This window comes from Tamandua tetradactyla, chromosome 4 (genome assembly GCF_023851605.1).
Source record: "Tamandua tetradactyla isolate mTamTet1 chromosome 4, mTamTet1.pri, whole genome shotgun sequence".
Classification (NCBI taxonomy): Eukaryota; Metazoa; Chordata; class Mammalia; order Pilosa; family Myrmecophagidae; genus Tamandua; species Tamandua tetradactyla.
In genome coordinates, this window is record NC_135330.1 from 108,863,075 (window position 1) to 108,874,772 (window position 11,698).

The 11,698-nt window shown below is 36.4% G+C and overlaps 1 protein-coding gene across 5 annotated transcripts in view; it reads right to left on the reverse strand.

Annotated features, from left to right (window-relative positions):
* Window positions 1–11,698, reverse strand: part of CDADC1 (cytidine and dCMP deaminase domain containing 1) — an 86,089-nt gene that overhangs the window by 45,689 nt on the left and 28,702 nt on the right. For all 5 annotated transcript variants that reach the window (XM_077158207.1, XM_077158204.1, XM_077158208.1 and 2 more), the window contains 2 exons: window positions 9,048–9,217; window positions 6,954–7,143 (listed from right to left, as the gene is read on the reverse strand). In XM_077158207.1, the coding sequence (XP_077014322.1) occupies window positions 6,954–7,143; window positions 9,048–9,217 (360 nt within the window). The remainder of the gene's footprint in view (window positions 1–6,953; window positions 7,144–9,047; window positions 9,218–11,698) is intronic.

Consider the following 11,698-nt stretch of genomic DNA (forward strand, 5'->3'; position numbering starts at 1 on the left):
TCTTTGATTCATTGGATCAAGCCTTTTTGATTTTCTACAAAAGAAACGCATCTTCTTCAGGTCTCATTTCTTTACGTGCCATACAAGCCCTTCTCTTTTAAACTGTGATAAACTTCATATGAAACAATTAAAAATTAAAAAACAAAAAAAATGACAAAAATTAAAATGGTAATTATTTGTATAAACATTCAGATGCAGAAGCTGGATACTTTATTCTTACATTTAAAATATTAAACATTTATAGAATAAATTTAACCAAGGCCGCAAAAGACCTATACACAGAACTACAAGAAATCGATAAGAGAAATCAAAGAAGACCTAAATAACTGGAAGGATATACCATATTCATGGATTGGAGACCTAAATATAGTTAAGATGTTAATTTTACCCAAACTGATTTATAGATTCAATGCAATACCAATTAAAATACCAACAACTTACTCTGTAGAAACAGAAAACTAATAACCAAATGCATTTGTAAGGGCAGGGTGCCCCAAGTAGCTAAAAAATATCTTGAGAAAGAGGAATGAAGTGCAAGGTCTCACACTACCTGACTTTAAAGCAATTATGAAGCTACAGTAGTTAAAACAGCATGATATTGGCATAAAGACAGAAATATTGACTAATGGAATCAAATTGAGTGTTTAGAAATAGATCCTCTCATCTAGGACAGTTGATCTTTGATAAGGCATTCAAATTGGGACAGAGAAGCCTCTTCAATAAATGGTGCTTGGAGAACTGTATATCTATATCCAAAAGAATGAAAGAGGACCGCTGTCTCACACTTGTACAAAAATTAACTCAAAATGGATCAAAGACCTAAACATTAGAGCTAAGAACATAAAACTTTTAGAAGAAAATGTATGGGAATATCTTAAAGAAATAGATAAATGGGATTTTGAAAAAAACTGAACACTTCGGTGCATTAGAGGACTTTGTCAGGAAAGTAAAAAGGCAGCCTACATAATGGGAGACAATATTTTGAAACCATGCTTCAGATAAGGTTTAATATCCATAATATATAAAGAGATCCTACAACTCAACAACAAAAAAGATGACAACCTAATAAAAAATGGGCAAAAAACATGGACAGACATTTTTCTGAAGAGGAAATACAAGTGGCTCAAAAACATATGAAATTCACTGGCTATTAGGGGAATGCAAATCATCTCACACCTACTAGAATGGCCATTATCAAACAAACAAACAAAAACAGAAAACTACCAGTGCTGTATAGGATGCTGAGAAAGGTACACTTATTCACTGTTGGTGGGAATGTAGATTGGTGCAACCACTCTGAAAGACAGTTTCATGGTTCCTCAGGAAGCTAAGTATAGAACTGTCATATGAATCCAGCAATCCCATTACTATGTATATATTCAGAGGAACTGAACACAAGTACACCAATGGACATTTGCACCCCAATATTTAAAGCAGCATTATTCACAACTGCCAAGAGATGGAAACAGCCTAAATGTCCATCAATGGATGAGTGGATAAACAAACTGTGGTATATACATACAATGGGATATTATGCAGCTGTAAGACAGAATAAAGTCATGAAGCATGTAACAAGTGTGGACAGAGCTTGAGGACATTATGCTCAGTAAAATCAGCCCAAACAGAAAGACAAATACTGTATGGTCTCGTTAATATGAACTAACATTAATGAGTGAACTTTGAGAGTTAAAGTTGAGAGCACAGGTCATCAGGAGGTAGAGGGTGGACATTTGATACTGAAAGAGTACAGAATGTTCAAGATAATTGATTATAAAGATCCAGAGATGGATAGCACAATACTATATGATGGAAGAACAATATTGTATGTACACAGAACAAAGCTGGTCATGGTTACAGTTGAAAAAGGAAGGCTAGAGGTATGTATGACAACAGAAGGAAAGATAGAAGATAAAGACTGTATAACTTAGACAATGATGAGTGGACAATGATGGTGATTACATATACAAATATAAGAAACTTTCTACATGAGGGAGAACAAATGAACGTCACCATTGCAATGTGTTGAAAATGAAATGGTAAATGAAAAAAATACAATCAGTGCTTACTAGGGTCTACAGTTAACAGTAACATTGTAATATATTTCCATTAAATGTAACAAAGACAATATACCAAAGCTAAATATCAATAAGAGGGGGATATAAGGGAGGAGTATGGGATTCTTGGTGGTGGTAGCGTTTTCTCCTTTTTATTTTATTTTATTTTTTGTTCTTCTCTTTTTTTCCCTCTTCTTTGCAGAAGAAATAGAAATGTACTCATATAGACTGTAGTGGTGAATGCATAACTATGTGATTGTAATGGGAACTAATGATCATTTATTTAGGATGGATTGTATGACATATGAAATAAAACTGCTTCAATAATAAACAGAAAGATAAAAGCGCCGGAGAAAATGTGGGAAGAGATGTACCTATTCACCGTTGGTAAGGAAATAGAATGGCACAGCCCCTCTGGAGGGCAGTGTGGTTGTTCCACAGGAGGCTAAGTATAGGGTTGCCATATGATCCTGCAATGTTATTAGGTATATACTTGGAAGAATTGAAAGCAGGGACACAAATGGACATTGTACACTAGTGTTTATGGTGGCAGCATTCAAATTGACGAACAGAAGGATCAACTGTGGTGCATACACCAATGGAATACTGAGCGGCTGCAAAAAGGAATAAAGTTGTGAAGCACGCAACTAGATGAATGAACTTTGGGGACAGTATGTTGACTGAAATAAGCCAGAAACAAAAATACAAATACTGTAATGCTTCACTGATATGAACTAACTATAATGTACAAACTCTGAGAACTGAATTTGAGAACACAGGTTATCAGATGAAGACCTGTTATAAAGGTTCCTAGATTGTACGTCTTACAACAGTCACATCTATTCTGGAGTTGTAACTGTGATAACTAAATTCTGAGATATTGAGCTGTTTGTGTATAAACAGGCTGTTCCCTGGAACTTCAAGTTTTTGTGTTCCTGAGACAGTTATGCAGCTACAGTACCCCAGAGAGCAACTGTTACAAACACTGAAAAAGTGATCAGACAGCCTTCAGTTAGAGATAAGGATGAAGCTGATTTGGGTAGGACTAAGGTAAATCAGACTAAAGGGTAAAGGATGATACTAACCGTATTTTAAAACTTCACCTTCTGGGAGGGACAAGAGTTAAGGGGAGGTTTAGATTTTCTATTTGGTGCGGGTGTGTTTATTGGTTATCTTTCTCTTGGGAAGAATGAAATTATCAAAACTGAGTGTCATTGGACTGTTGACTTTGGACACTATACAGGATGCCCAATGAATGGAGGTGGCTGAAGGATGCGCTGACTGAAAAGCAGATTGGAGAATGATGGTAAAATATACATATGATCGAATATTGTGCTGCTACAAAAAGGAAAGAAGTGAGGCAAGCAACGTTGAGAATGAACCTGTGGGACACATTTGGTGAAGAAAAATAAGCCAAAAACAAAAGACCAAATATTGTATGGTCTCATTTATAAAATACTTATAAGAAAACAGAGGCTTAGATTGTAAGCTCCTATAGCAGTTACATTTAGTCCAGAGTGGTAATTGTTATTTCTGGATTTTAAGGGGCTGTTTTATATATGTATAATCTGGTATTTAGAGATAAGAATGAAACCAATCAGATCAGGATTAAGGTAATTCAAAATACAGGCATAAGGACGACATTATCTATATTTTAGAACCTCATTCTACTCTTTGAGACCAAAGGAAGAAAGGTTTATTTTGTCCAGAGCCTAAATTTTTGTAGCACATAATCTAACTCAACCTGGATAGATCATTTAAACAATCCAAACACAGGGAGCCCAGAATAAGAATGAGCCTTTAATCTGTATAGTTTAATGTAATGCGTGGATACATCCCAGAGTATATTAAGTGGATAATCAAAAGTATTGGCAAAGTCTCTTGAGGGACTGGAGGAAAAAATATGGAAATGTTAAACTTTACCACTGGGAAAACTCTGGATACTATGCCAAACATTAGGGACATCCAAATCTATAGGCCAAGCCCTTGATCATGAGGCTTGCTTTTGTGAAGCTTATATACATGTAGCAGAGAAGCTTAGACTACCTGTAGATATGCCTAAGAGTCACCCCCAGAGAACCTCTTTTGTTGCTCAGATGTGGCCTCTCTCTCTCTCCAAGTCCAACTCTGCAAGTGAAATCATTGGCCACCCCCTATGTCGGACATGACATTCAGGGATGAAATTCTCCCTGGTGGTCTGGGAAATAACTCCCAGGGATGAGCATTACCCTGGTACTGTGGATCAACAATGCCATTCTGACCAAAAGGGAAAAAAGAAGTATAACAAACAAGATATCAGTGGCTAAGAGAGTTCTAATAGAGTCAAGAGGCCACTCTGGAGGTCACTCTCATACAAGCTTTAGTTAGACATGGCTATCTACCATAACTTGCCAAACCCCAACCAAAACCATTCCAGCCAATCCTATAGAGCACCTAGGGCATTATATAAGATTCTACAAAGGTTCCATAACTCAGGTAACTTTTCAGAAACCTACAACCTCCAGATAGGTCCCTGGACCAGATAAGTCCTGAAATGCAGAGGGGCCAGACTCTCCAGAACATCAACTAGTTCACTTCCCCTATCCCATATTATCAATAATCCCTTCCAACATGAAAAAGACTGGGCATAGCCCAAATACCCCTAAAGACTGGGAGAAAGATCAAAGGTGATGGTGGAATTATACAGAGAAGGTAGGGTCTAACAAATGAGTATGATTGCTGAATCATTATATTGGTATTTCTTTTAGTTTCCAGCATGTTAGGGCAGCTAGAAGTAGAAAACCTAAAATTGTGGAATTGTCAGCCATATCAAACTCTGAAATCTGTTCTACAACTAATTGTCATGATGTGCTTTGAAATTTATTGCTTTGTTGCATATGCTATTTATCACAAAAAAGAGAAAAAAGTCAATTATGATGATAAATGCAAAGTTATACGATGATATTGTGAACCACTGATAGATAGTACACTTTGGATGATTACATGGTATGTGAATATATATCAATAAAAATAAATAATTAAAAACAAAACAAATGGAATGATTTCTAAATGTTGTGTTAATTTCTTTTTTTTCTTTAATTAATAAAAAAAAAAAAACAAAATAAAACTTCATCTTCTGAGGGAGACCAAAGGAAGAGATGTTTATTTGGTACAAAATTTATATATTTGGTAGCACAATATATAATTAGACTCAGCTTCTTTGAACACCATAATCACATGGAACCTTGAATAAGGAATGAGATGTCATTGGTTTGTATGGGTTGGTACGATACCGCAATATATCCCAGAGTAATCTGGGCAGATTAGATTAAAAAATATTTACAAGGACCCCTAGAGGGGCTGGGGAAAAAAGGTGAAAATATTAAACTTCTTCACCTTGGAAATTCTTGATATTCTTGCAAGCATCAGGGAATCTAATTTAATAAGCCAAGCCCTTAATCTTGGGGCTTGCCCTTATGAAATTTACTCCTGCAAAGCAGAAGCTAAGCCTACTAAGTCACCCCCAGAGAACTCTTTTGTTGCCCAGATGTGGTCTCTCTCTCTCTGACCTCCCCTCTACGTGGGACATAATTCCCAGGAATGTAAATCTCCCTGGCAACAGGGTACATGACTCCCCGGGATGAGCCTGACCCTGGCATCATGGGACTGAGAAAGACTTCTTGACTAAAAGGGGGATGAGAAATGAAACAAAATAAAGTCTCTGTGGCTGAGAGATTTCAAATAGAGTCAAGAGGTCATGCTGGAGGTTATTCTTATACATTATATAGATATCCCTTTTTAATTTTTAGTGTTATTAGAATAGCTAGAAGGCAATACCTGAAACTGTTGAACTGTAATCCAATTGCCCTGATTCCTGAAGATGATTGCATAACTATATAGCTTTTATGGTGTGACTGTGTGATTGTAAAAACCTTGTGACTGACACTTTCTTTATTTAGTGTATGGACAGATGAATAAAAAAATAAAGACAAAAAATACATAAATAATAGGGAGAGATAAGGGGTATGGGATGTTCTGGGTGTTCTTTTTTATTTTTTATTTTTTTGGAGCAATGAAAATATTAAAAAATTGATTGTGATGATGAATGCATAACTATATGATGATACTGTGAACCAATACTTTGGATGATTATATGATATGTGAGTATATCTCAATAAAATCACTTTAAAAAGAATATATATACAGTTTAACATTTATTAGGTGCCTCCATATGCTCCAGGCACCCTGGACTCACAGAGATGTATGTGTAAAGCAGAAATGTAAAGCTGAAATTTAGACCTTTTTAACTCACTACAAATTCTAGTATATAATGTCTACCATTATTGTAACTGTGTCCATAGAAAATCTAAATGAGTCCACAAATTGTTAGAACCAATAAGAAAAAAAAAAGTCCAAATAGAAAGACAATTAAGAGTTAAATTTCAGTGTTTTCCATGAACGACCTCAGTTCTTTTTTTGAAATAACAAGTATGAAATTCCTTATAAATGTTTTCAGATTTATCTCATGAGCAAATGCATGTGAATGCGTGTATGCGCGCGTATCTCCCTGTCTTGTAAATAATCTGAAACTATTTATACCTCTTTCCACCACTCCAAGCCAGAAGGGAGGGTAAGGAAAGAGAGGCTGAGTTAGAGATTTTCTTTCATCAGCCACCAGATGGCACCAAAAGGGTCCAGAGTTTCAAATACGTGAGGTCAATACACAACTCTCTCAATAGAAATGTATATTCATAATGCAGAGATCCTAAGCAGAGTATTTGTAACTCTTGTACCTAAAATAAACTCAATAAAAGTTTGCTGAAACTCTTGAAAAGGTGGGAATAACAAAGTTAAAACATGCAGCAGGCTATCTAATAACATAATAGAAAGTATATCTTGAAAAAATGTTTATCTACTTACTGTAAACTTGCTAACGCCCTCAAGTTCCTCAAACCTCATGTAAGAGATGTCTGCCTTCTTCTTTCCAACATCTACATCTCCTGCATAGATTTGTTTTATGCCTGCGCCTTTAATTAAAGGTACACATTCATCACATGGGCACTTTGTCACAAAAATCATACTTCTTTCTTCTGGTTTTATTTCTTGACACCTACAAAATAGTTTTAAATATTAGGAAGTTAGTTTCTAAAAGGATAAATTAGTTTTTAGAGAAATCTTTAAACATGAGAATTGAGCTGCTTTAAAAAACAACTTAAGGGTGCGCAGGTGGTTCAGTGGTAGAATGCTCGCCTTGCATGTGGGAGACATGGGTTTGATTCCTGGACCATGCACCCCCCCAAAAAAAACCAATTTATAACATTATAAACAATAACCAAGTCTTATTCTTGAAGAATTAGTGAAAATTTAAAATATATAAACTCACAAAATGTTGCAAACAACCTGAACATGGAAATTTTTATACTTAAAATTAATTCGAATCTAAATATTTGGAAAAAAATGTTTGGTATTAGATTATAGAGTAAATGAAAAAAGAGGCAGACAGCAAAAAAGAGAGAGATAAAAAGGGGAAAACAATGCTTTTGAGGTAAGAACCTCTTTATAATGTTAGAAATAGGAATAAGAAAAAATTCCCTCTTAAGATCTGATCATGTATGATTAGACATTAACTCAACATGATGGCAAAGTATCTGTCGCCTATCTTGAACCTAATGGGTATTTAATAAACGTTTACTAAATGATAAGTTAATAATAAAATTCTGTTTTGAGTTATAGTTCCCTTACCCCTTCCTTAAAATAGGATAATTTTATTTAACAAGGTTTTGGATCGGATATATTCACAACTTCATTTTACAAATGAAGCAAATAAATCTGTAATGAAGAGTACAAGCAAAAGAATACAGAAGTCTGGGTGACATTTTGCACGCTGACAGTAGTTCTGGTCTGAGGAGTGCTCTCTTCTGAGGCAACAGCCATGGTGGCTCCAGGTTCCGTGTTTCACACTGTTCTCCTTCAGTCGTCTTCTCCCCCAGGCCCAGCCTCCTGTACCCATCTCTCATTACTCTTCACCTGAACAAGGACAACTGAACTCTGTGTACCGAATCTGTTCAAACAATATACCTGCTACCTGACCCACGTGTGCAGTGTGGCCCTGTCAAGGCCATTTCATCTCCTCCACTGCCTAACAAGTAAAGTCTAAACTCAAATCTATTGCCCTGTCTCAACCCATCTTTCTGAGCTTTGATTCTCATGTACTCTTCATTCTAGCCCAACTGAATTGCTCAAGTTCCCAAACACACATTGCATTTTCCAACTTATAGACCACTGTTTGTGCTGGAAGCAAGAATGGTCTTCCCTTCAAGTGAGCATCTCCAATTGCCATAAATCTGCCAATACCTTAAAACTCAGTCCAAACACTAGTTCTTCCATGAAACTTTTCCCTTGCACTACCCCTCCCAGTCTGTAGCAGCCCCTGAATTTTCACAGTGCTTTGGAATTGAGCAGTTTAGGTGGATGCTGCTTATACCTTCTACTACAGTATAAGCTCCCCAAGGGCAAGAGCCATGTCTTATTCAACTTTTAATCCCCCAACACCATCCCCTCAATAAATGCTGGAAACTGTTTACGATCAAAATTAATGTTAGAAGGAAGTAATGCCAGTTATAATCCCCAATAAAAAACTATTTTAAAGCAATCTGGTTCATAACAAAAACTATACACTCATATACATAAATACATGTGCTCCTGATCTAGATAACTAGGGATTAACGTTCAGAAACACAAGAGGCCATAAAAGACCCTAAGGACAAACTTCAAGCACTTTTAAATTGGAGAGCGAGAGAAGAAGAAAAAAAATTACTTGCTCCATAAATTTGAAAGCTTGAAGAATCCCTGATAATGGCCTGGGTCAGGAATCAAGGACCAAATTCCATCAAAGTCATACAAGACTATTTCTTGGAATTTGCAAAGATGAGATAAATCATAAATGAAAGAAAATGAATTTCTACTAGCCCTTGCTGCATTTGAAAGAAAAATACCTGCAAGAGAATTCCATACCTGAATGTCAAGGCATTCTGCTCTGCATGTATAATGTATCTGAATTTCCTGATCTCTCTGTCTTTCTGCTTGTCATCCATGTGGGGAAAGTCAGCATACTCGGATCCAACAGGAAAAGCATTATAGCCACATCCTAGGAAGTACATTGCTCCTGTGCCATCACAATTTCTCTACGAATATGAGAAAACCAACAAAGCTTAGCTTTCAGCATACAGCAAAGGCACATTACAATACATTCTCAAAGCTGAATATCACCGTGTATACTGAATATTCAATAAATTTTCTATGACAAACTGAGCCATCAAAAAATACAATATTCAATTTACACACTCCAATATGGTCTTGTCAAAGACAAGTTTCATGAAGGCTGGGGTCCTCCTAATCTTTAATCTTGAGGCAGTGTGCCGGCTTATATCTGTGGTGGACTCCAGAAAACCCATACCCTTTAATTCTTATTCAATATTGCTGGGTGGGAGAATTTTGATTGCTTCCATGAAGATGTGATCCACCCAGTTGTGGGTGATAACTTTTGATGATTTCCATAGAGGTGTCTCCACCTACTGAAGGTGGAGTTGCTTACTGGAATCCTTTAAAAGAGGAAACATTCTGGAGAGAGTCCCTTTTTGGTAGAGCCTTAAGAAAGCCAGCAGGCACCACCATGTTCGCCATGTGCTCTTCCAGCTGAGAGAGATGCTGAACGTCATCGGTCTTCTTGAACCAAGGTATCATTCCCCAGATGCCTTAAGTTGGACATTTCTATAGCCTTGTTTTATTTGGGACATTTTCTCAGCCTTAGAACTGTAAACCAGTAACTTATTAAATTCCCCTTTTTAAAAGCCATTTTGTTTCTGGTATATTGTATTCTGGCAGCTAGCCAACTAGCACAGGCAGTCCTTGGTTTTAGCAGTGAGTTAAATAATACCTTGTTGAATTCACAAATTGTTTCACTTGATTCAGACATCCCTCCCCAAACAGATTATAAGACCCTGGAGAGTAGAAACCATGTTTTATACTTCTTTTCTATTCCCTTAAGTATACCACGCCAGTTTGAAACTATTATGTACCCCACAATAGACACGCTTTAATCCTATCCAATCTTGTGGGGGCAGCCATTTTTAAAATTCTGATTCAGCACTGTAGGATGGAAACATTTGGTTAGATTATATATCCACAGAGATGTGACATGCCTAATTGTGGGTGTGGCCTTTTGATTAGATGGAGATGTGACTCTGCCCATTTACAATGGTTCGTGATTAGCTTACTGGAGTTCTTTAAAAGGGGAAAGATTCTGAAGAAACCTCAGATGCAGATGCTTAGAGAACAATTGCTTCAGAACCGACAGAGACATGGATATTTGGAGATGCTTAGAGTGCCAACAGCGAGAGCAAATGCATAGACACAGGCTGAGCCCAGCAGATGTTGACATGTGCCTTCCCATGAGATGCTAAGCAAGCCAGAACTCAGAGTTGTGTCCTGGAGGAACTAAGTGAAGACCATAGAAGCCAAGTGAGGAATCCCACTGGAAACAGAAGCTGAAAGCAAAAGAGCACAGGATAAAAGGACCAGGAAATGCCAGTCACATGCCTTCCCAGCTGACAAAGGTGTTCTGGATGGCATCAGCCCTTCTTAAGTGAAGGTAACCCCTTATTGGTACCTTATTTTGGACATTATCATGGCCTTACAACTGTAAACTTGTAATTTATTAAATTTCTTTCTTAAAAGCCATTCCATTTCTGGAATATTGCATCTGGCATCTTAACAAACTAATATTTTCATCTATTAAAGCATTAAGTACATAACAGAATGCTCAGTAAAAGACTGTTGATCAGTTTACTTTTTATATGTCCATGTGGTGTTACTTGTTGAGAAGCCAGGAATTTTTAAGACTTCGAACAGATAATTTCCTTTATCGGCCTAAAAATATGATTTAGTTGAAAAATAAAAAATCCACTTTTCTCTAATCTCCAATATTTACTGAGTCTATTGTATATATATATATATTATATCATAGGACTCCTTCTTTCAGTGGCTCTTTTTTATTTCTCTTGGTCAATGGCATATTCTTCGTTAATATGAATTAGAGTTTATCAATCACAAGTGTTTATAACAGTTTGGAATATGCCATAGCTCTCACTAAATTTCATTATATTATAATTACTCAAGTGATGGTATCAAGACTCTTACTGTAGAAGCTTGATAAAAATCATAGTGTTATGGGTTGAGTTTATATGCATAATTTCATTTAGTCAACCCTGATGACAATCTAGAGAGTTGTACTATTTTTACCTCCATCCTACAGGTAGGTAAAATGAGTCTGAGAAAGACTGAATAACTTACCCAGAGTCACAATAGACAGTAACATAGTCAGAATTCAAACTTAGGTTGCTTAACTGCAAATCTATATTTCTTTCCACTTTATCATGTTACCTACCCTAGAGATAACTTAACTGGAAACAAAGTTAGTTGAGAACAAGATGTTAAGCCAAAAGTCTGCAGAACATTCATATAAACATAAATGAGAATTTCTACCCTTGGCCAGGCACTGTGCTAGATGCTGGCAATACAATTGTAAACAAGACAGAGTCCCTGATCTCACAAAACTTACAATCTAGAGATGGCAAGAACCTGAACACATATTTTAACTGGAATGA